The 26,155-nt window shown below is 40.8% G+C and overlaps 1 protein-coding gene across 1 annotated transcript in view; it reads left to right on the plus strand.

The window, feature by feature from the left end:
• The window catches only part of LOC135217560 (uncharacterized), a 313,898-nt gene that overhangs the window by 242,525 nt on the left and 45,218 nt on the right, over nt 1–26,155 (plus strand). Inside the window, exon 9 of the mRNA XM_064253525.1 lies at nt 20,971–21,634. Within this exon, the coding sequence (XP_064109595.1) occupies nt 20,971–21,634 (664 nt within the window). The remainder of the gene's footprint in view (nt 1–20,970; nt 21,635–26,155) is intronic.

Consider the following 26,155-nt stretch of genomic DNA (forward strand, 5'->3'; position numbering starts at 1 on the left):
TTGAATAGGTCTTAATGTCCACCAGAGCCAAGGCTCACGAGATCAGAGTGGTTGCCACGTCTTGGCCTTCAGACACAACCTATCCGTATCATCAATTATTCAAGCTACTTATTGGAAGTGTAGGTCAGACTTTGCAACCCATTATCTTTGAGATGTGGAAATCGGGTTTGATAATTGTAGTGTTGTAGGGCCGTTGCCCGTGACTGACAGGGTGTTGGGGGAGGAATCATAGGAAGCTTTTCTTCATATACTTCGCCTTGTACTCGGGTGTTGAGTTGAAAGGGGAGCCTGGGAGTATTCTGTGCCTGGAGTGCCCTCCACAGTCTTAGTTTTAATGGCTGGGTTTTTAAAAATATATTTTACGGTGTAGGTGATGTTTGCGTGTTTTTCCCTGGTTGTTTAGTTGTCAGTTCTTTGCCCAGGGCAGGAGCAACTGAATATGTGTATGCTTTGTTAGCATACACATAGCATACACCAGGTCTGTCCCTTCCTACAAAGCCCCACTGTTGTAGAAGTGCTTCTGGCCAATTAACCACACCCTACATGGTTAAGATGAGTGCTGACTAGAGGCAGCTCTCTTATCAGGTAAGGAACAACAAGCATTGTACCAATGCTATTAACTTCTATTCTATAACTCATTATCTTAACCCTTAAACGCTGAAGCGGTAAAAAAAAAATGTCTCCCGTGTGCCGGAGACGTTTCAGAGTGAGCGCGGAAGCGGAAAAAATATTTTTTTCAAAAAATAACAGCGCACTTCGTTTTCAAGATTAAGAGTTCATTTTTGGCTCCTTTTTTTGTCATTGCCTGAAGTTTAGTATGCAACCATCAGAAATGAAAAAAATTATCATTATCATATATAAATAATGTGATATATGATAGCGCAAAAACGAAATTTCATATATAATTGTATTTAAATCGCGCTGTGCGCAAAACGGTTAAAGGTAACAAGTTACATTTTTTTTCGTTGTAATGTACACTAAATTGCGATCATTTTGGTATATAACACATTGTAAAACGATAAAAGCAACACAGAGAAAATATTATCAAAATAATGCGTGAATTCGTAACACGCAGGCATAAACAAATATTTTTTTCAAAAATTCACCATAAATCTAAATATTGTCCTAGAGACTTCCAATTTCTTTCAAAATGAAGACAAATGATTTAATATTACTATACTGTAAGAATATTAGCTTACAAATGCAGTTTTCGACCATATCTGACGAGTTAAAGTTGACTGAATGTCGAATTTTTTTATATATATTTTTTATATGCAATTTTTTCGGAAATAAGAAAAGCTACAACTTTCAAATATTTTTCGTTTTATTCTACATGAAATTGCGCACATTTTCATATATAAAACTCTATGAAATGCCTAATATGAAACGGAGCAAATATTCCGAGAATGGGACTTACGCATTTCGGAGATTTGTGGCGGAGAATCCGCGCGCGGAGGGAAGGAAAGTTTTTTTTAAAAATTCACCATAAATTTAAATATTGTGCTAGAGACTTCGAATTTGTTTCACGATGAAGATAAATTACTGAATATTACTAGACTGTAAGATTTTTATCTTACAATTGCGTTTTTCAACCATTTCGGTAGAGTCAAATTTGACCGAACGTGGTTTTTTTTTCTATTTATCGTGATTTATATGCAAATATTTAAAAAATGAGAAAAGTTACAACCTTCAACTATTTATTGTTGTATTATACATGAAATTGCGCACATTTTCATATATAAAACTTTATGTAACGGCTAATTTAAAATGGTGCAAACATTACCACAATCGCACGTATGATTTTTTCAGAAGAGTTACCGCACGGACGTAAAGAAAATGTTATTTTTTTTCATAAATTCACCATAAATCGAAATATTGTGCTAGAGACTTCCAATTTGTTGCAAAATGAAGTTAAATGCTTGAATATTACTAGAATATAAGCGTTTTAGCTTACAATTGCGTTTTTCGACCATTTCGGTAGAGTCAAAGTTGACCGAAGGTTGAAAATTTGTCATTTATCATTTTTTATATGAAAATATTTCAAAATTGATAAAAGCTACAACCATGGGTTGTTTTTAGTTGTATTGTGCATGAAATTGCGCACATTTTCATATATAAAACTTTATGTAACGGCTAATTTAAAATGGTGCAAACATTACCACAATCGCATGTATGATTTTTTTCGGAAGAGTTACCGCGCGGACGTAAGGAAAAAGTTTTTTCATAAATTCACCATAAATCGAAATATTGTGCTAGAGACTTCCAATTAGTTGCAAAATTAAGGTAAATGACTGAATATTACTAAAATATAAGAGTTTTAGCTTACAATTGCGATTTTTGACCATTTCGGTAATGTCAAAGTTGACCGAAGGTTGAAATTTTGGCACTTATCGTTATTTATATGAAAATATCTCAAAACTGATAAAAGCTATAACCATGGGTTGTTTTTAGTTGTATTGTGCATGAAATTGCGCACATTTTCATATATAAAACTTTGTAACGGCTAATTTAAAATGGTAAAAAAATTATGTCAAAGTGACGAAATAATTTCCGAGATGTGTCACAGATACTTTTTAGTGCGGCAAGAAAGAAATTCGCGCTTGCGCGCTTGCGTAACGATTGTAAACAAAAAAACAAACACCTTGATCCGTTGAACTAACCCCAGCATCCCCCAACCCCCAAAGGCGCGTGATTCAAGAGTTTTTGGCTGGTAGGCCTAAAAGTATTTTTCCGCGAATTTTTAAAAAAACTTTTGTATGTCGACGTAAAATACGTCCAGTCGGCACCCGAGAGACAAAACATGTCGACGTAAAATACGTCCAGTCGGCGTTTAAGGGTTAAGTAATGTTTTGGGGCAGAAATATCCACTTATCCCACTTCCATGTCAATTTGGGATTCAGCAGTGTAATTACTTGGTAGGTTACATTTATAAAAATAACTCAAGATACAATAAAGCTTTATGTATAGTACTTACCAAGTAATTATGAATAAAAGACCTCCCTCCTCCCCTCATATGGGAAAAGGGAAAAAACAACACTAGCACTACCACGATTTTCAACATTCTTAAGCTGCCAGCAAGTGAAATTGTAAGCAATGTAATACTTGATGAGTATATACGTACTATAAAACATTATTTTTTCATAAAAATATAATTTTTCAATCATATTTTTAAGCAAGAAGGCATATCTTATATACAGTAATTCTAGGGGAAAAAAGTCAAAATCATAGCACCTTGAGAAAATTCAGGATGGCAGTGAATGCTGTCTAGTCACACAATGACTACCTACTAGGATATTTTATGGCATAGGTCCATGAGATCTGTAGATCCATGTGTAATACTGTACTGCTGCCTGACTGCTAATTTTTATATAAAAAAATGTGCTTTGGGTAAATTTATTTCCATGAAGTGGGTTAAATACAAGTACATAGTAGTGGGTTTATGGTGAAACAAATATGGTTTCCGGTATTTCTAGCAATGTAAACAAGAGTGGGGATGGCCAGCACACCGCCTCATCCATAAAATTTAAGTAGCTGACCAGATGAAGCAACTCATTATTAACCTGGTCTTAACGGTCCTCATGGCACTGGGGGTTTGGTGTATAATGTCCAGTTGATTCTTACTAAACCCTAATGCTACTACTAAAAAATTAGTTGAATCAAGGATGGAACAGACAGATTCTTAAAAGTGGCTTTATGCACATTGGCCACTTAATTCTGCAAGCAATTATTATTTTAATTAATGGTCTCCTTAGTGCAATACAAACAAAAAATCTAATGGCTGCCCAGATGACTGTCTAGTTTACCTGTTTTCCACCAGGCGTGTTTTGAATGTTTTAGCTCTTGTCAGAGTTCTCCTTGCCACCATTGCGGTTAGGCGATTGTTGGTATTCTATGAAGTTTGGCTGTTTTACACCTGTTTACGGTATTGTAATTTCACTTTCCTAGGATATCTTCCACCGGAAGGAAACCAATAACATCAGGCTATGTAGGAATGATTTTGGTGTAACCAGGATGTTGAAATTAGAAGTTGATCAGTTGGTTTGTACTTGCAAGGGTACAGTGTGTGATCTTGGAACTACTAGATGTGAAGAATGTAGGGAATTGTTCTGAGAAATTTATGCCTAAATATGTCAGATATAGGAAAGATGGGAAAGCAAAAGCAATTAGTTAGGTCAGGACTTAAACCTGTCAGTTCTATCCTACTTAGTGTCCCTTCATTTGCAGCTATCCCTACTCAGATTAGGCATTTTGGTAGCACTAGTTTTGACTTCCTTTGTAGCTCTGCCTTCTGCTCCCCATTCAGTTCAGGAAACGCATAACAAGAATTTATCTATTTCTGGGATTGACCTGTGTCGTCCAGTGAAATGTACAAATAGCACTCATTTCTAGGTATAAATAATTGCTAAATATACCAGAGAAAAAGCCATATGGAATGCCAGAGTTATTACCTCTGGATAGATCACCCTCATAGGGTGTCGTTATAGCAACAGGGGCGAGTGGAAGCCACTATCACAGATACTTTACCCAATATCTTTCTCCTCTCTCAAAATCCCCTGCCAAGGAGGTGTTGTTACAACGACCACCTTCCGCTTGTCACCGCTACCTCTGCCAAGAAACGTCATTCCTTCATAGCACTCGCTACGCGAACGACTTCGTTTTTTTGCTGTGATTTTTTTCGTTATTTTGGATTAATTCTTGTGATTAATATGTCTTCTGATCGTCAAGAAGCATCTTCATCTAAGTTGAGTATAAATTTATTGACTTTGAACGCGGTTAGACAACGGTTTGTCCTTGTTTAAGAGTTGTTAGTTGAAATGAAACTTTTTAGCATTTTAACAGCCCTAAAGAAAATTGTAACTTTAGAAGGAGATAATTTTACCATTTTTAGTGATTCCAAGAGTGCCTTGGAAGCTTTGGCATCTTTTAATCCAGTACACCCTGTGGTACTGGAAATAACAGAGTGGTTGTTTTTATTAAAACAAAAACAGAAGGCAGTTAACCTCTGCTGGGTTCCTTCACATGTTGGTATTGTTGGAAATGAACGAGCTGATGAATTGGCTAAGTTAGGTACATCAAAAAATCCAAGAAGTATAGCAATTCCCTGTTCAGACTACATTCCTGAAATTAAAAAGACTGTAGAATCAGTTTGGCAATTCTATTGGACAATAGAGAGTAATAATAAAATGAGAGAACTCACTGATGTAATCAACCCCTGGCTTTATATGTTAGAAGACCGTCGGAAAGAGACTGCATTATGTAGGTTACGGATCGGCCACACACGGATTACTCATGGGTTTTTAATGAACAATGACCCTGAACCATTTTGTGAGGATTGTCTTGTTCCCCTCACAGTAAAACATTTAATAGTAGAATGCCCCAGCTTAATATCAGCAAGGAACCGTCATTTTAACGTAGTTGGAAGAATGGATCTTAAACTGGATGCCATTATAGGCAGAGATTTTAATGAGGATAAGCTTTTTAGTTACCTTCGAGAAGCAGGTCTTCTTGAAAAAATTTAGGTTAGTTTGGTCAAGATGTTTGAGTTTGTATATGTGTTAGTATGTGTCAGTGTATATCATTTGCTTTTAAGTCTTTTTAGATCAGGAAATTTTTATGTACATAAAATTTACCTCCAATTGATAGATCTATTACCATATATAATGTTTTAGTACTTTTAATATCTATTTATTTTGACAGAACTCTGTAGAATTTGGAAGTTTGCGGGGTGCCTATGTTGCTTGTAATTTTTTTGTTTACAATTAATTTGAAATAGGTGTGTAGGTGAGATAGGTATTTCGTGTGTTTTTGGTCTCTGTAGTTCTCTGACGATTTTATATTAAACATATTTATAGCATTTTAATTGACGTTTTCCTTTGCAATTCCTTTTAATGATACGGCGTCAATAACCTCGTCGTTGCGACGCCAGTAAGAATTAATAAATCAATCAATCCTGCTATTCTTAAGGAATGTGCAGAAGTTGGCAGTCCCGACCATCAAGGGATATAAAAGTATGCTGTCAGCGGTCTTCCGACACAGAGGCCTAGACCTTACTGACAACAGTGATCTTCACGATCTCTTGAGATCGTTCGAGACAACCAAGATACCTCAGGCGAGGCCTCCTTAATGGAACTTAGACTTAGTTCTAAGACTTTTTGATGTCGAGTCCTTTCGAGCCTCTCCATGCAGCGTCTCTTAGGAACTTGACAAAGAAGGCTCTTTTCCTAACTGCTCTGGCGACGGCGAAGAGAGTTAGCGAAATTCAAGCCATCAGTAAACAGGTGGGCTTCAAAGGTGACAATGCTGTCTGCTCTTTGAGTCCCACTTTCTTAGCGAAAAATGAGAACCCATCTAACCCGTGGCCCAAGAGCTTCGAAATTAAGGGTATGACAAGCCTTGTGGGTCAAGAACCTGAGAGAGCCCTGTGCCCTGTCAGGGCTCTAAAGTTTTATGTTCGCAAGACGAAGGAGGTACGAGGTCTCTCAGATAATCTGTGGTGTTCGGTGAAAAGACCCGATTTACCATTATCCAAGAATGCTTTGGCTTTCTTTCTGAGAGACGTAATAAAAGAGGCTCATTCATCTTATCAGAAGACTGATTTGAGCCTCTTGCGAGTGAAAGCTCACGAGGTCAGAGCTGTCGCAACCTCGCTTGCCTTCCAAGGGAACATGTCGATCAAGGACATCCTTGATGCCACCTTTTGGAGGAGTAATTCGGTATTCGCCTCACACTACTTAAGAGATGTGAGAACGATATATGAGGACTGTTGTTCTCTTGGGCCATACGTTTCTGCAGACACAGTCTTGGGGGCTGGAAGTAGCTCTTTCCCTATCCCTTAGTTAGGTTTAGGTTAGTTTTTTATTGTTGTGTTTGGTTTGTGGTGAGTCTTGTGTGAAGATCTCCCATATCTTAGTTTAGTGTTCAGGGGATCTTGGTTAGTTGGTCAGGTGGTGGTCAGTTGCTTCGTTGCCCTCATATGTATGGCTCGATGGTCTTGTCACGTTGAGGTCACGTCCCTGTTGACAGAGCATCCAGAGCGCACCAGCACTACAGGTCTCCACCTGGCTGGCAACTCTGATTAAGCAGAAGCAGGCTTAAGTGACAGTAATCACAGAGTCTACTTTGCTAACAGGTAAGGAACCAAGGTGTTCATCATCTACTTAATTTAAGTTTCCTACAAATCCTATTCTGTCTCTTCCCACCATCCAAAGGTGGGATTCAGCTATATATATATCTGTCAGGTAAGTGACATGAACAAAATGTTATTGTTATAATACAATTAAGTTTGTTCATACTTACCTGGCAGATATATATAATTAAGTGCCCTCCCACCTCCCCTCAGGAGACAGTGGCACTGAGAAAATATGAATAGAAAATGGGAATGGTTCCTGATATCCGCCTCCCAGCGGCGGGAATGGGTACTACCACCTGGCCGCCCACTGTGTGTGCCGCGAGTTTTGAAATTCTGTCAGACTTCGGAAAATACAGCTATATATATATCTGCCAGGTAAGTATGAACAAACTTAATTGTATTATAACAATAACATTTTTACTTTTTATTTTTACGATGATTATCTTAAATTCACCACTATTGCACATCACAGTAAGCGCTACTGTTGTCGTGAAATTTTACCTTTTCGCTCCTGTTGGGTATCGATAGGCTTATGTATTATGGTTCAACTTTTACATTTTTGGCCTTATTAGAGGGTTTCCCTCGTTAGTCATCGTCCTTCATGAGCGATTTGGTTCCCTCACGGAAGTGTGGTTTTATTTCATTTAATGCGTGAGTAGTGTGTTGGAAGCGAACTAGGCTAGCTTGCCTAGCACTTCGCCAGTTTTTATTTTGGAGGTAAAGGAAAGCCCTCTTCCATCCGATATGCTCATGCAAGTTGTGTATGTGGTAAATTTTTGTATTATCTTGTTTTAATATTATATTGGTGTACTAATTTTATTATGATGAGGTTAGTTTGGAAGTCCCATATGATTTACCAACCCTAGCCTACCTGACCAGATCGATGAGATTTTGGAGGGTAGGCTAGGTGGTTGAGAGTGCTACTCGCTACCCATAGTTGGTACTAGTCCTGGCTACCTGACCAGACCGATATTCGGTTTTGGAGGGTGTTCCATCACTAGAGAGTTCCTCTCTGTTTACATAAATTTAGGTGCTAGACCTGTCTAACCTGACCAGGTTGATACGTTCGGTTTTGGAGGGTTATGTTAGCCTCTAGAGTGTCCTCTTTCTTAACGTACTAGTATGCGCTGTCCTGGCCTACCTGACCAGATCGGTGTATCCGATTATGGAAGGTTAGGTTAGGCTCGCAGATGGGCTTGCTCCCTTTTTTCATCGGTACTTCCAATACTACTTTATCAATAAAATTTTGTAGTATAGCCTTGGCCGTTTCCTCCTATAGGGTGTCAGTTGGCATGCCGCCTTCTATCCCTTTAGTTGTAGGTTACTTCACGGCTTCTCGGATGGTGGTAATCACCTGACTGGTTGCTGTTGCCAGGCGATTACTAGTCTTCCTTTCTCCTCCGAACTTTTCCCTTCCGTTCTGGACTCGTCCCGGCGGTACTGAGTTAGCTCGCTGACTTAGTAATCCTACCAATGAACAGCAGGTGGAGCGTCTAGTACCATTTCGGGGGATTATTCAGAGGAGATTAAGGATTAGTAGATTACATAATCTCTGTTGGTATATCTCCGAGCCTCTGTTATTCTGGTTAGGTATGGTCTACCATCACTTCCGCCAGTGTTTTATACACCGGAGCACTACATACCACTGTTTCCGCCGCTCGGTATTCCGTATTCTCTGTTGTTATCGCTGTTCCCCTCTCCGGTGGAGGCGGACTAGGCTTAGGCAATGCGTTTCCAATTGACTTGGAATTGCTATCCTACTCCGGTATGATCAGTTTCAGGCCTAGGTTTTACCTGGATCTCCTGCTCTGTTCGTATCAGGCCAACTCCACCGGTCATAACTATTGCGATAACGAGATTATGGATTCCGGAGCAGGCAGAGACAATCAGAGCTTTTATATTATGTAAAATTATAATAGTTGATGTTTACCTTTAGTGAGTTTTAGTAGAATTAGCCTAAAATGTAAACATCCTGCCGGATTTAACTCCGGCAGAACTATTTGAAGATATTCATGTATCAATTCTAACTTACAGATGATACACTGTCAGGAGTTAGGATGCACAGCCGTCCTCCAACAACCGTGTGGTCACGAGGTCTGTCGATCTCATGCCAGTTGTGCTGTGCAGATTGAGAACCTTTTGGTATGGCACCCGGACGGCTGTGAAGTTTGCTACTCATTGTTTAAGTATGTGACTGATGAGTCGGTAGGTACCATTCCCATCTTGGTAATGTTCTCTATTTTTGTACGACATATCCTTACATTTATATATCTGAAAATAAGACACGTTCCGCCACTAGAGGATCGGATTTCGTCCTCTCTTACAGATTCCTCTGGTGCTCAAAACCTCCTCGTTGACGACCCTAAGGACCTGGGTTGGAGGTTTTGGCAGGAATGTTGCTGCCGGATGCCCCTATGTACTGTCAGAGGAGCTTGTTCGATACTGTATCCGAACGCAAGGACTTCTTCGGCAGTGGATAGGGAAGTGGCGGCCCCTATCATTGCCAAGATTTGGTTAGAGACCCAGGCCCCTCCAGAAGACCAAGACGTCTTGTGCGAGGTGGCGGCGGAAGAGGTGGCGGCCATCAATATCCACCCTGAACCGATGACCGTCGACGCGCAGGAAGAAGGTAGGGAAGTAAGTGAGGCAAGTATCTGTAGTTCTAGATCTGTAAAAAAGATATCTTTTTCATTCAGTCCTACTCCGTCTTCTTCCTCTTCTTTCCAGGGCTTCTCAAAGTCCAGGAACCTTGGGGACAGGTCTAGTCCCGTGATCCCCAAGGTAAAAGCCTTGAAGAAGAAGACTCTGCCTAGGACTAAAAGTCCTATTCCATCGAGTTCCGCCAGGTCGTCATTGGCTCCTACACCTATGACTTCCTCGGCTAAAGCTACTCCCCCGCATAAGGGGTCGAAAGCTAAGGTATCTAAAGCCAGATCTACGGAGTCTGGGTTTGATCCTGATGCCATCGCTAATCTTCTTATGGAGAAGATGGGCAGTATGGTGGACTCGAAGTTACAGTTGATGTCTTCTCAGCTCACTTTGAGCTTTGAGACATCGGATCAGTCCATCCTGTCTCTGGCTCAGAGGCTACAGGTCCAGGAGAGCTTGCTAGCCGGACTTACGCAGTCCAGAGGCACACAGCAGTCCTTCATTGTGCCGGACGCCTCTAAACTCCCGCCTTTTGAGAACAGCAACCCATGGCGGTTGGCTCTACATGCCCCCTTTTCGGATGGCATGCTGACAATTGAAGGCTGTGGAACCCGTCCCGTGGAAGACTATGAGTTCTTCTTGGCGGACCTCCAATTTCCCTTCCCAGGCTTTGCTCGGTGAGCTGAGGAAGCATTAGTCAGGGTAGACAGGGTCCCAAAGGAAACAGTAATTTGTCCTAGGGACCAGGCACAGTCGGCATGGGTCCGCACCCTTTCAGAATGGGAGTGCGTCAACACTAGACTGATGCCACACAAGGGCTGCTACACCATGTTCGTGGTGAGGGATAACATCCCAACCCCTTGCACGTCTTAAGATCGCAGAGTTAACTCTGCAGGCTGGAATGGAAGAGAAACCGATGCCTCAGCTTCGAGAGACAGAACCTACCTCTCTGCTCTTTCCCGGAGATCTGGAGTGCTGGGTGGGCGCTCCAGAAACGTTCACAGTGGGCAAACTCGATCCGGAGTGTGCTTCCACTCCATTTAGTGAGAAATTCCCCAGAATCCCGGAGGCCATGGTAAAGGCAGAGTTTGAAGCCAGGTGCAGACTGAGTAGGTTGATCAACTCTGTTACTACATCGGAGTTGCCGGCGTCTGTCTACTCTGAGGAACCCCTATTCCGGGTTCTTACAAAGTCACTCTTACAGACCTTTCAGAGTGATCTTTATGACTTTGTTGTTGCTAGGCGGAACTGCAGGAAGCATGTCCTTGTCGATGCTTCCATTAGACACAAGTCTAATAAGCTCATTAAAGCGGCAATCTGGGGTCCTAACCATTTTCCTGAAGACGTAGTTAATAGCGTCATCAGTGAGGCTGCTAGGGCTAATCAGAACCTTCGTGTCCGCTGGGGTCTTCCTTCAAAAAGGAAGTTTTATGAGACCTCCGGACAGCAGCCAAAAGGTAGGAAGAGGGTCAGGAAGTATCAGTCTTTCCAGGCTCCTCAGACACAACGGTGATTGTTCAGCAGTCCCTGTCTCCCAAATTGGTCAACCTTCGACCTCTAAGGCACGACCACAGCAACAATTGGTGTTGCTGCAGAGTCAACCAACTCAACAGTCCTTGAGTTCGGTTGCTCTCGTGACGTCCCCGGCCTTCAACACTTCGTTTGAAACACAAGGGGCATTTCGAGGCTATAACCGAAATGCAAGAGGAAGCAGAGCAAGAGGTGCTTACCAGTACAGAGCTGGCTCCAGAACTCCCTCCAGAGGAAGAGGTTCCAGAGGAGGCAGAGGAAGTAAGACCTCATCCAATCTATGAGCCTCTCCAGGTAGGCGGGAGATTGTACCTCTTCCGGGACCATTGGACTTTCAGTCCGTGGGCCCAAGGTATTGTATCAAAAGGTCTGGGGTGGAGATGGATAAAAGGGCCTCCTCCACCAGTCAGATTCCACCAAATTCCAACGACAGACCTTCTAAACTATGCCAAAGACCTTCTTCAAAAGAGGGCAATAAAGAGAGTCAGACACCTGAAATTTCAGGGACGTTTGTTCACCGTGCCAAAGAAGGACACAGACAAACAAAGAGTGATTCTGGACTTGTCCTGTCTCAACTCATATATTCAATGCGACAAGTTCCGCATGCTAACCGTCTTGCAGGTGCGGACCTTACTTCCCCATGGGGTCGTCACCACCTCTATCGATCTTACAGATGCTTATTATCACGTCCCGATAGCGAGAAACTTTTCTCCCTACCTAGGCTTCAAACTAGGAAGACAGGCTTACTCGTTCAGAGTCATGCCATTCGGGCTCAATATAGCGCCCAGAATATTCACCAAACTAAGAGAAACAGTAGTTCAGGAACTAAGAGCTCAGGGGGTTACACTAGTAGCCTACTTAGACGACTGGCTCATTTGGGCACCCAACGACAAAGAATGTCGCAGTGCAACAGCCAAAGTAATAAAATTTCTAGAGTATCTGGGATTCCAGATAAACAAGGAAAAGTCCCGTCTCATTCCAGTGTCTCGCTTTCAATGGTTAGGAATTCAATGGGATCTAACAGCACACAAACTATCTCTTCCACCAACCAAGTGCAAAGAAATAGCGAAAGCTACGAGACAATTTCTCAAGAACAGACGGGCGTCTTGTCGTACCCAAGAAAGAGTACTAGGTTCTCTTCAGTTTGCTTCAATAACAGACCTTTTATTGAAAGCCAGACTGAAGGACATCAATCGGGTATGGCGAGAAGAGCCAACAGCAGACTCAGAGACAAAATCTCCTTGGTTCCGCTGATACAAAGGAAAAGACTTCGTCCATGGACGAAAGTCAAGAGCCTTTCCAAATCAGTACCGCTCCAATTTCCCCCGCCGTCTCTAGTAGTCCACACGGACACCTCTCTGAGCGGAAGGGGGGCCACTATTCTCAGTACAAGAAGGTTCAAGGAACATGGTCGGCAGTATTCCGCCAGTTCCATATCAACATCTTAGAAGCAATGGCCATTTTCCTGACCCTGAAACGACTAGCTCCGGCCAGGAATATTCATATCAGACTAGTCCTGGACAGTGCAGTGATAGTTCACTGCCTAAACAGAGGAGGTTCCAAGTCGAGTCGCATAAATCACGTGATGATAGCAATCTTCTCGCTGGCAATGAGACATCATTGGCACCTGGCAGGAGTACGGAATGTCATTGCGGATTCTCTATCCAGGACAACTCCGCTGGAATCAGAGTGGTCCTTAGACACAAAGTCATTCAATTGGATTTGCCTACTAATACCGGGCCTTCAAGTAGACTTGTTCGCCACGGAGTGCAACCACAAACTTCCATGTTATGTAGCTCCCAATTTGGATCCTCTAGCTCACGCCACAGATGCGATGTCCATAGACTGGAACAATTGGCAGAAGATTTACCTATTTCCGCCAGTAAACCTTTTGGTGAAAGTTCTACACAAACTCAGATCTTTCAAAGGGCGGATAACTCTGGTAGCACCCAACTGGCCAAAGAGCAATTGGTTTCCTTTATTACTAGAGTTGAAACTCTGTCTCAAACGGATCCCCAACCCAAAATTGACTCAAATAGTACAAACTTGGACTGTGTCAGCTTCCTCAAGAATTCTGAATGCCCTAACTTTAGGGACTTCATGAAGTTTGTGGCACAGAAAGGTGCTAATATTGATCCACTAAACACATTATTCATGGAATCAGACAAAAGAGAATTGACACTCCGGCAGTATGATTCGGCAGTGAGGAAGTTAGCCATCTTTCTAAAAGAATCAGATGTTCAGACAATGACCACAAAATCTGGCAGTTTCATTTTTTTTAGAACCCTTCGAAAAAGGCCTAGCTGCTAGTACCATTACTACAACTAAATCTGCCTTAAGGAAAATATTTCAGTATGGCTTTGATATTGACTTAACAGATTCGTACTTTTCATCTATCCCCAGAGCATGTGCTCGTCTGAGACCAGTAAACCGGCCTCATACGGTCTCCTGGTTTTTAAATGATGTACTCAAGTTAGCTTCAGATACTGACAATGAATCATGCTCATATATAACCCTTCTTAGGAAAACATTTTTACTGAGCCTGGCCTCAGGCGCCAGAATATCTGAACTGCCGGCTCTCTCTAGAGAACCTAATCATATTGATTTCCTCCCGTCAGGAGAAGTTCTGCTTTCTCCGGATCTGAAATTCTTAGCAAAGAATGAAGACCCTCAGAACAGGTGGTCTCCGTGGAAGATTGTCCCTCTTCCACAGGACCCATCATTATGTCCAGTTATTACATTGGAATCTTACCTTGACAGAACTTCTAACAAGTCTTCAGGTCCTCTTTTTATTAGAGAGAATGGTGGAACCATTTCCTTGAAGGCCATCAGACAACAAATTCTTTATTTTATTAAACAAGCTAATCCGGATTCAGTTCCTCAGGTTCATGATATCCGAGCAGTGGCTACCTCAGTTAATTATTTTCATCATATGAACTTTGATGATCTCAAAAAGTATATGGGATGGAAGTCTCCGACAGTATTTAAACACCACTATCTAAAGTCTCTAGAGGCCCTTAAATATTCTGCAGTGGCTGCTTGGAACATTGTCTCCCCTGATAAAGCCTATTGATCTATTTTGTAATGTTATATATTGTTAATTATCATTGATTTTGCCTTTAGTTTCCTTTTGGTACTCCCTCTCACCTATCTGCCTAGCTTGTATTTTTTGTCACAGACTGGATTGCTTATTAACCCACTCCTGTGCTCGTACATAATTCATTATTTCATGTATTATTATATTCATTACCTGGGCTGATTTTCCTGGTGATGGTATGAACTGGTCATATTTGGTTATATGTTATTTTCTTATATTTTGTATCCCCTAACTTGGATCATTAAAACGATGAATGTTAAGAAAAGTTTATTTTCTCCTTCTATAAAATTTTTGTTTTGCTCTCAGTTTACCAAGCTTGTATGGCTAATTCTCTGTTACTATTTCACTGGGCGACACAGGTCAATCCCAGAAAAGGGATTTTGTCAAAGGAAAAATCTATTTCTGGGTGAAGACCTGTGTCGCCCAGTGAACCCATCCCTCTTTTTTTCCTTTCCCCACCCATTAGCTGGCCCAAGCTTGGGTGCATATTCAGGAATGACGTTTCTTGGCAGAGGTAGCGGTGACGAGCGGAAGGTGGTCGTTGTAACGGCACCTCCTTGGCAGGGGATTTTGAGAGTGGAGAAAGATATTGGGTAAAGTATCTGTGATTGTGGCTTCCACTCGACCCTGTTGCTATAACGACACCTCATTCTGGCATTCCATATGGCTTTTTCTCTGGTATATTTAGCAATTATTTATACCTAGAAATGAGTGCTATTTGTACATTTCACTGGGCGACACAGGTCTTCACCCAGAAATAGATTTTAACTTTGTCAAAATCCCTTTTTTAGTTTAATAAAAGTTTAACTGAGTTCGTGACAGGAATGTTCCAAATCCCTCCGTAGTGTGCGCTATTTTTCGCATTCCCTGTTAGAAGTAAGGTGTTGGTGCCCTCGTCTGTACTTAGCCCAAGCCTAGGACTGCCCTGCGACTGTTGGTAATGCCCGCTGCCAGGGAACCGGGTCGGTTCACGGGACGATGGGTTTCTGTGCCCTCCAATACCTACTTCACCGTTTTCATGGTCTGAATCTCGTTTAAAGCGTTTGGCAAAGGACCGTTAAAGCGTTCTCCTAAGGACCATTAAAGTGTGCATAAGGACCGTTTCGGTAAGTGTTAATCCTTGCTCCGTAGGCATATTCTGCTGTTTTCTACACCTAGTTTGAGGTGCTAGCATGCATAGGATTAATAATATATATTACAGGTATAGGCAATTTTATTGCTATGATAATGTATCTGTAGCGAGTTTTACACATTTAGATATGTCGACTCAGTCAACTGTTTATCTCTCAAGTTTTGGTTATTTTAAATTCTCGACTGCTTGCATATTCCTCTTTCTTCGTAATGCTTGTGTTCGTTCTTTGCCTGGTTTCTCTTTGGCTTTCAGCAAATCTCTTACTACTGCCTCGATTAATGTTTCTCTTTCAAGTCTATACTGTCTGTAGTATCTAAAGTTCTCTCCAAGTTAGATATTATCCTAGCTTCAGAGAATTCTAACAAAGTATCATATAGGAATGCTTTCAAGTACGTTCGCTTTTGGACGAGGTGGGAGAGTCATCGTAACTCCTCTCCCACCGCCTCCCAATCTTTCCCACGATCTGGTACCTTGTTTTCTTTCCCTCAGTTGATTCGTGCGGACTTGGCGGAGTCCTGGGTTGCTTAAAACTGTCTTCCTTCCATCGAGTCATGGTGGATGCAATACAGCATTCAGCTGCTGTCACCTATTATCAACAAGTGTCACTTTCTGTCGCCAAGGGTTGCGAAGAAAGAGCAATCCTTTAAGCTCTTTTGTTTACCTCCTGTCGGCAGCTGTCTCCTCCTGCCGCCCGCTGGCAGTAAAAGGATTTGAAATGGAGTTGGAGGAACTAGTTCGGGCTGGTCAGCGTTTGTTGCAACATTATGCTTTGCTGTATCCTCATTTTGTTGAGAAAAGAGGCCACATAGAGAATGTGTCTTGCTTGTCTTAGCGTATTTCGGCGCCCTCTAAATATTGGAGAAGAACACCAACGCTTTCTCCTGTTAGAGAGCATTTCGTAACTTCTCGTACTCAGACACACAAATCTTCCTTTAGATATGCCTCGGGTTGTCGTCTGTTGTCTTACCAAGTTGTGGAGAGCCAAAGACCGCCTCTGCGGTACAAACGCTTATTGGTCCTTTAACCGTCTTTAGTAGGAGGTTCGCTTTCTTTCTCTTTCCTGTGGGGAAATGAACTTGAAACTGACAGACATGCTGATGGAGTTTCAGTTTAGCTTGTTGAATTGTTACCTTTTACTTAGCTACATTGTCTCGTCTCTGTGACTGCTTAGAGAGGTGGAGGCGCCAACCCAGTGAGTTTGTGAAGCCAGCTTTAGGGTTTGTCGCCAGTGGGAGTTTTAGCAAGGAAGACAAGTAACTCATTTCTGATGCTGCAGGGTAATGTCCTCATGCTTATACTCACTCGGTTTGGAAGAAGTAGAATACTTTCGCTTCCTGTCTGATTATGCAGCTCGGGTTAAGGTGATAAGGGATTATCTATTGGTAGTCTTGTTTCATACCTTCCGGGGATAAGGGCAGACTCAGGTTCTGGGATATGGACAGTTGCAACCTCCCAACATGCATGGAGAGACTTGGGACCAGCACCTTACATGGTGGAGACGGTCAAGAGCAGTCGTGATTCTTTTTTTTGGTTGTCCTCCACTGGTTTAATCTCCCTCTTATAGCTTCCTTTGTCTTCAGCAGAAATCTCTCACAACTCTCTTTTTAGTAGAAGATTGTATATAGAGGGAATGATGGTTCAAGGGTAATTCTTTGGGACGAGCTCCACAAGTAATTGGAGATATTCTTGGACATTTGGAGACTGAATAACAGGAAGTGTCTGCCCACACACTTTTGGGTTTTCTAGCATGGTGTTAGTGCCTTTCCAAAGAATGGTCAGACTTGTGATACACATGCAGAATGTATTCCACTTACCAATACATCCTCATTCATGCAAGTTCCTTCATGATGTTTTTACAGGAAGGTATTGCTGTTCTGTTCACTTTGTTTGGGTTAGTGTACAGCCCTCTTATAAGTTTTATCATGGACTTGTTTGCCAATTGGTGGATGCTGTCGACTTAGGGAGCAAGACACTTCTGCTGAATCAGTGATTCAAGTTGGCTAACTCTGTCAACAGTATTCCAAACGCCAAGGGCATGATGCTTCGTCTGGCCCAATTTCTATGCATTATATTTTTAATTGTCTGTATACACATACTTATCTAGTGATGTGGGGATGATACTTAATTATGCATGCTTGTCGGTCAAAGATGAATAGGCACATGCTGCTTGAAGAATTTTAGGCCTGAAGGAAACTTCCTACATGGTAAGGGCTTTTCCTTATTAGGAAACATGGCCTTACTGGGGATTTTTTCACATAATCATGCTCAATTAATGTGCAGTTTCAGCATAAGAATTACAACTTACAAATAACGTTCATTAAATTTGTAAGTAATCCAGAACCATCTTTGGCTCCAGGACTGTAGGAGGGACTCTGTAACCAAGAATTGCCCATTTTGTTCTTAAACCTAAGTCCAGGTTTTGGCCTTTTCCTTTTGTCATGCAAGACAAACAGAATTTAACTAGTTCATTACACTTTCATGCAACATAGAATGGTCATCACTACACCTGGTAAAACTTTTTAGATGTCAGGGCAATGGAAAGATATCAGGATGCTTAGCAGGTTTATTCCCGGTCAGAAACAATGTCTGTGGGAAGTTTGCTGCTTTGAGTGAAATGAAACAACATATTGGTTTGTTCATTCATGCTGTGGAAGGACAGTGTTTTGGCAATTGGGGATTCAGGAAGAACAAACTACCTACAAGGGCCTTTACATCCATAAGTTTGGCACTTAGTGTGAGATTTAAGGAGCACTCATTTAGACTTACTAGCATGTAGATGAACAGGAACAACTGAGTTATTACTACTTCTATGATGGCCCTCAGACTTGAACAGTGGAAGTTTCCTTAAATTTGGCCTAATTCAGACTTAGAGACCTGCCCCTCGTATCTACTCTGAATACTATTGAGCAATTTCAAGTTCAAGAATTGCTTAGTGTCTCCTGTAGAGCCCTTGTAGCCTTAGGGCAAATGATTTTCAGAATTTTCAAAGCTCTCGGTAGATGTCTCATTCTCCCGTTAAGAGAAATTCAACTCTACTACACAATTTCATACACTTCTGTTAACTTAGGCATCTCCTTAACTGCTTGGAGATGTTAGAATGTCCCCTCCCAATAAGAAGATTTTCAAGTTATCATAAGATCTGTTCTTAATTTAAAACTGTTGAGGCCTGGGGGTCAGAAGCAGTGGTCTGTGTATTGCTGAGGGTGCCATTCTAGAGGAATGTTCAGCATCTGGGACCTTGTAGACATAATGTTTTCTGTTCAGAGATAATAAGACTTTTCACTGTCTACTTCCAAAGTTATCGTTCCATACATACTTTCCTCGGTATTGCATCAAGTACATCAAGCTGGTGTAAAGGGAATGCTATTTTAGCTTTCTGCCTTAAAGCTAAGGGTGATGTTAAGGCTACGCTTTACAGTGACTTGGAATTCAGAGCTGAGGGGTGATGTTGAGGCTATGCTTTACAGTGACCTGTAAGAATTCCAATGTAACCCCTTAGTGGGGAAGAAGAGGAAACTTCTCTATCCTGTCGGGGCAATTAAAATTTAATCAGATAGGTTAAACCTAGAATATTTTTATCATCCTTTTAGAAACCTTGCACATCTGCATCAAAGGTTAATCCTGGAAGAGGCAAAGTTAACCTTTGGTTTTGTGGTTTTAGGAAACTGATGTCACTGTCAAAGGTTAAGCCTGGAAGAGGCAATAATCAACCTTTTGTTCTGTGGTTTTAGAAACCCTAGCTGTCTTTGCCAATGGTTAAGCTTGAAGGCAAAGTTAACTTTTTGTTTTGTGGTTTTAGAAAACCTAGAATGTATTTGTGGAGGTTAAGCCTGGAAGAAGCAAAGTTAACTTTTTGTTTTGTGCTTTTAGAAAACCTAGAATGTATTTGTGAAGGTTAATCCTGGAAGAAGCAAAGTTAACTGTTTGTGTTGTGATTTTTAGAAAATTACGTCTTTGTCAAGGAACACAAGGTCCCCTGTGACGTATTGAATAGGTTAGTGCAGGAGAACTAGCTCCATATCTTCTACCTTTATTAAAGTTAAACATTCATAATGTGAGCAGCAGTTGTAACTTCATTTAGTTTTAAGTCAATTTGTTGCTCCAGAATAGGAATGATGTGGCACAGTAGAAATACAATTCGGTTTTTACCCGCTCACTACCTTAAGTATACAGAATTGTGTTTGAAAACAGTAAAGCCCTTAATCCTCTACTTGTAGTGGGTATGCTTTTCCTGACCTGGAAAAAGAGCAATTCTTTAGGCTCTTTTTTTAAATCTGAAGTTTTAATATTTTGGGGAGCGTGAAGGTACAAATTTTGTATAGGAGTGTACCTTTATATTGTATTTGATTTAAGTGACTGTCGTTTAATAGGGCTTTTGGACCCAGGCACAGGGGTCCCTCATGGTGCTTGTGTTTCATTCTGACTAAATGGAAGCAGCTTTCTCCACAAGTGTGCTCTTTGCTGCATATGTATGAGAGCCTGCTCACTGAATGGAATCCAACTTCTGGTGGTAGTAAAATCCACCAAGGATTCCAGATCAGGTGAGAATGTTTTGGGTTTCATGCAAGAAACCCTTAGCTCAAATGGCTGAGCAGATTTTTGTCTAGCTGCATTACCCACCATCCTCTTCTTAATGTGGGAATCAGCTAACTTTAACAGTAGGTAAGATCATCTCAAATAATATACATTTTCATAATAAAATTTATTATTTGGATACTTACCTACTGTTAAAGTAGACCCACCCAGCCTTCCCACAACTTAATGGCTGTCAAGGAGAATTCTGACGAGCTAAAACATTTGAAACACACCTGGTGGAGAACAGGTAAACTAGGCAGTCATCCAGGCAGCCATTCAATTTTTTGTTTGAATGCCGACTCGCCTAATTGGCATGGAGATCTAGCTAACTTTAACAGTAGGTAAGTATCCAAATAATAAATTTTACTATGAAAATATACATATTTTATTTTAACTAAGTGTGAAATGTTTCATGCATAAAAATACATTTCTTCTTTTAGAATATTTGATGGCATTTGGTTGGTCATTGTAATTACTGTGTAAGGTATGAATATCCATCAAATGTTATGATTGCACAGTTATTCAGCTTTATTCTTACTGTAATAAGTATTTTTAAGGTATATTTTTGGAGTAAATAGCTCTTTTATCTTTTCCAGGGTTTTGGCCTTTGTCCAAAATATATATACTACCTTTTTGGTAACTATGGTTTTAATGAATGAAAATATTTCATTTCTGTTGGTATCTTCGTAGTATTTCAGTTTTTAGGATATTGCACAGTTTTTAAGCTTTAACATTTTGATGCAGTTTGGTATGTGCTTTTTTATGTATTATTTACTGAAATGAACTGAATTGCTGTACTTATAGGAACGTATCCATTTTTATCTTTAAAAGTAGGAATAAAATTGTCTGAACTTTCAGATGAGTGAAGCAAACTGTGAGGTTGCTTCTTCAGCAGCTTCAGCTGTCCATTCTCGACATGCTCAAGAGAACACTACTGCCACGCAGACAGAATCTTCATTGTTCTCTGTTATGCCCCATCAACATTCTGGTCAAAGTAGCAGCTCATCAGATAATGTGCAGCGCCCAAATTTTCATACTTCACATTCTGTCAGCATGATTTCAGGGGCTTCTGGTGTTTCACATACTTCCAGTCTTCCTTCTCATAGTACCTGTCACCCATCTGTCCACTCCTCTAACCATTCCTCATCACCCCATCCTCCTCCTCACATAACAAACTCAATGTTTCAGTCATCTTCATCTGCAAGTGGACAGTGGCAAGCCCCATTCACAGTTCCTGTGCCATTATCTAGTGGCCCATCTGGTGTAAGTGAGACCAGTCATGAAGGTGATGCTAGTAATCTTCCAACATCTCAGCCAGAGGCTTGGGCTGCTAGCTGTCTTGGGCAAGTGACAGAAAGTCCTGCCTCGTTATCAAGACCAGAATCACGCTCAGCTGCCAGTGCCAGTCAATCTGGTTGTGGAGCTGTACAAGAATGGGCTGAACCAGAGCATGAAGAGGCTGTTATGGATGAAGAACCCCTCCTGCCGGTGTATGATTTGGCAGAAGCTGATCAAAGTCAAGGTGTGTATGGTATTTTGTTTTTTGGACAGGCCTTTCTTTTATCTAAAATGTTAGAATGCCATGTTTAACAACTATTGCTTCATTACAAACCCTTCAGTTATACAAATGCATACATTTGTGGTCGGAATGTTCCTCAGGTTGAGCAGTCTTGTATTTGACAGATAGTTATTACGGTAGTTTTATTAGACATTTGCCACCTGACCCTCTAAATAACTGTCAATTCCCCTCTTCATTTTTTTAACCTGCAGTACTGAATACAAATGTTTTATAGCAATTTGTCCATAAAGGACATTTCCTTTAAGTGGTTGGAGTCATGTACAGTCCATCCCCTTAAAACCAGCACCCTTGGGACCTGGCTAGTGTTGGATCGCAGAAAATTCCAAATGACAAAAATCACCCCGTAAAAATTCCCCTTTATAAACAGTCTTTACCTGCTCATTCCACATACATATTGCTGTGTTATCAATAGTAGAACAAAGCATATAAATAACCACTTTTGTTTGTTAGGTGTAGTTCTTATGAATATTTTGCCCTGTTCCATAAGCATCTCCCTGGAAATGCCTACACCTACTCTACATTGGAGCAAAAGCCCCTTTATAAGTGTACTGCAGAATTCTGATCTCATAGTACCTTTCAGTGTTTTCCAACACTTCAAACTTTTCTGCTGTGTGTGCATGTGAGAGAGAGAGAGAGAGAGAGAGAGAGAGAGAGAGAGAGAGAGAGAGAGAGAGAGAGAGAGAGAGAGAGAGAATACGTATTGGCCTGGTTAGTTGTTACGCTGACAGATATTTATTTGCATTTTGGTTATGTTCACATTCCTAAAATCTTCAGTTGATTGCATTACCGACATTGTCACAGCCATTAGTTGCTAAATGAAACCTATTTAGGAGATTGTTTTTTTCATAAACTATCAAAGCTGGGTTTATAGTTGTAAAAAGCCACAGGTGCAGCTATAAATTTTTTTATATTGTAATCACTTGTTTTGTACTCAAGGAGTTACCCCTCCATGGTGTGTCAGAGCTCCATGATGACTAGACTAATATCAAAGACATATCTTTTAGCCTGGTCTTGTAGCTGGGTATTGTGCTATAATGATAAACATTCTGACATGATGGATTATGTATAATGGACTCAAAGGTAATAGGGCATTTTCTCTGTCAAAACCTACAAGAGGAAGTGACTATATATTGTGCATGTGCATCAGCCATCTTGTTTACAACTAGGCTGGTACAAGACCAGGAGTCATTACCTCTCTAAGTCAACGGAAAGTGTGTTCGTCAAGTGAGTGCTCCTTATTAAGATCACTTTGATTCTCAATTTTTTTTTGAGGATCATGGAAACATCCAAACTTGAAAGTGCGCTGCTTATTTTAAAGCTCTAGTTGAAAATTTTTAGTTTAAACTGTAGAGCAGGTGTTTATGTACAAAAGCCAAAAACCAGCCTTTGTTTAGTGAGCTTATGGTGTGTACTTTCTCACAATCTATTTGCTATTTGTGAAAAGTGCAAAATTTGAAGAATTTGTCATTCTATTTAGAAGTTTTAAGTAAAAAAAATGTTCCACAATTTAATATTAATTTAGATACATTAATACCAAAAATCCAATACTGTATATATTGGCGCCTTCCAGCCAATATATAATAGTTCAAAGAAAAATATACCTTAAATTATTATCTTATAAAACACTTCAATATCACTTCAAAGACATCTTACATTTTTATCCTAAAAGAGAGAGAGAGAGAGAGAGAGAGAGAGAGAGAGAGAGAGAGAGAGAGAGAGGAGAGAGAGAGGAGAAGAAGAGAGAAGAGAGAGAGAGAATGCATATACACGTTAAAAATACACATTTAATACACTATTGACAGTATGTACACAAAGGAAAATAAAGATTAATTCAAAAACTAGCTTATAAGAATACATATACAGTTTCAGCAAACACTGAGATAAAATCGATCATAAAAAAGGGGGGTGAAACTTCCTCAAAATGCATTGGAGCTACAAGCCAATCAGCAACTAGCAGCAATAAGTCCTGCTCTGTGATTGGCTTTGCTAATCCTTGCAACCTGTAGCGTGTTGGTGCTATGAGCCAGTCAGTTTAGAATATGTTATGTGAGAACCCTCTAAGAAATCTTCTATGCTTTGCCTAATGTAGCTTATACTAGAAGCAATAACCTAAGGCATATAAAACAGTAGTTTGGGTTAGTTAAGCAAATTAGTTCGTATAGGATTAGTCTGAATGGCATGACAATTTAGAATTAAAATTTCACATAGCCATTGCAAAAGGGCTAACACTTTAGGTAATACATAGAGCCATATACAGGTTTCAAAACTAACCTAAATCTTAAAGAATTTAAGTTAACATAGATGTTTTATCAAATTTATTCAAACTACACACTTGTAATCAAGCTGATATGTAAGATGGAATATGCTAATGATACAGGGATTTATAAAAGTGTCCCTTATTAAAAACATTTTATTCTTATTAGTTTCTAATAACAACTTGGTTTTTTCACTACGGGGCTACCATTAGGCATGAACCTCAGCTCAAGTGTTCTCTAGCAAATTGCTTGGTTCGCTTTTGCTAATGGGTACGGCCCATACTGCCTACCATTAACATAGTCCTTGTAAAAAGCAAGACAAATTTGTTTGGTCGCCAGATATGTGCAAAATTTGTAGTATATGCTCCTGGCAGCAAGCTTTAAGGATGAAACAGCTCGTTATCAGCTGTCTTGATGGGTCTTAGGGTCCAGGAAGGGGGACGAAGGGGGAGATTCTATCAATCCGGCAGAACTCTGGCAGCTGATATTTAACCCTTTCTCAGATGTGTGTGTGGACCAAAACCCACTAACATCAGTCCCCATTATAGGCAGTCCCCAGTTATCGGCAGAGATATTATGACAGCTTGATGATAGTGAAAATCACCGATAACTACTTATTGTCATTGATAACTGGAGTTTGGCACCAAGAACCATTTAATAGTGCCTCTGTTAATTATGTATCAGCACCAATACTCTAATATCGGTAACCGGATATCGGCTCATTTCAGCGCTAGATATGCTTCATAAAGCCGGATCGCCGATAACCTGGGACTGCCTATACCTCCCAGGTTAACCCTACAGAGGAAATACAGAAATCTTCACTTGGAGGTGATTTTCGTACAGAAGAATATGAAATTGATATTGCTACTGAAGTGGCCTTGCTGAAACCAGAAGGATCAGGGACACAACTGTCAGCTAACCATGGAGGGTTTAACCATGGAAGAAACCTTCTATGAGGAATTCAGTCTCCCATGCAGCTTTCAGAAGATGAACAGGATCTTTCCCCTAAAGGGATCAAGGGGTCCACCTTACCCCAATTGAAATTACTACATTTTCGGAGGGGTATAGTAACATACCCAGAACCTATGCCTCCTGGGTAACAGATAGTTACAGTTCAGCCGTGGATGCTCAGTCAGATTACACAAGCTCCCCCCAAAAGGGAGAAGGAGTTTATGGCATTTGATCAATTCCGTAAGGAAATTGCGAGTAACATCAAAGATGCCCTTGCTACAGAGCGGCAATATATAATGGACATATGACATGAATCTGAACAGGAAATTAAAGAGATCAAGTTGGTGGTGTACACTCCAGTGTAAAAATATGGTATCTTGCAATCAAAATGGAAGAGCAGAAACATATTCTGCCCAAACAGGGTCTAAGGTTATAATTCCAACTGGAACCAACAAAATGGCCAGTTTGGACTACAAAACTTCAGATCAAAACATAACGGGCTCCAATATTATGGAGGAGGGATAATGGTAATTTATATTTGACAACGTCTCTGAGGGTTGCGTGAGAGAGAGAGAGAGAGAGAGAGAGAGAGAGAGAGAGAGAGAGAGAGAGAGAGAGAGAGAGAGAGAGAGATTGGTGGAGGAATAAATGGGAGTGGTTTAATGGCGGTCATAAGCGTGTGTCTATTGTGGTGCTCTGTTGTTTATATCAGTAACAAGCGTCAAGAGAAGTGAGCGAGTCTGGGAGCAGAGCCGGTGCTAGTCAGTGTTTGGTAGCAGTATTATTGATGGTCACTTATTTTGTGTTTTTTGAAGTTGTTGTTTGAATTATTGTTGATATTGTATGTTTGAATGTTGTTGTGCCTGTGTTGTTCAATTTTATGTATGACACTTACCTGGCAGGTATATATATATAGCTTAATCCTCTGTCGCACTGGCAGAATTTTCAAAACTCGCGGCAACCGCTAGTTCACCGGTAGTTCAGGTGATCGCCACCCCGTTCCCGTGGCACTGGCGCTCGGAACCATTCCCATTTTCGTCAGATTTTCTCTGCCAGCCGAACCGTCAACATCGTTGAGGGTTCTCTGCTAGAATTTCGTGCTCGTTGGCTGACTTTTCGCTGTTTTGGATTTTGGTATCGTATTTGGAAAGTTACCTTGGCAATCGCAATTGGAATATGTCTGATTCAGGTAGTATGTTTAGAGTTTGTGTGAAAGAAGGATGTAAGGTGAGACTGCCGAAAGCCTCGGTAGATCCCC

Source organism: Macrobrachium nipponense, chromosome 7, assembly GCF_015104395.2.
Source record: "Macrobrachium nipponense isolate FS-2020 chromosome 7, ASM1510439v2, whole genome shotgun sequence".
NCBI classification, from domain to species: Eukaryota; Metazoa; Arthropoda; class Malacostraca; order Decapoda; family Palaemonidae; genus Macrobrachium; species Macrobrachium nipponense.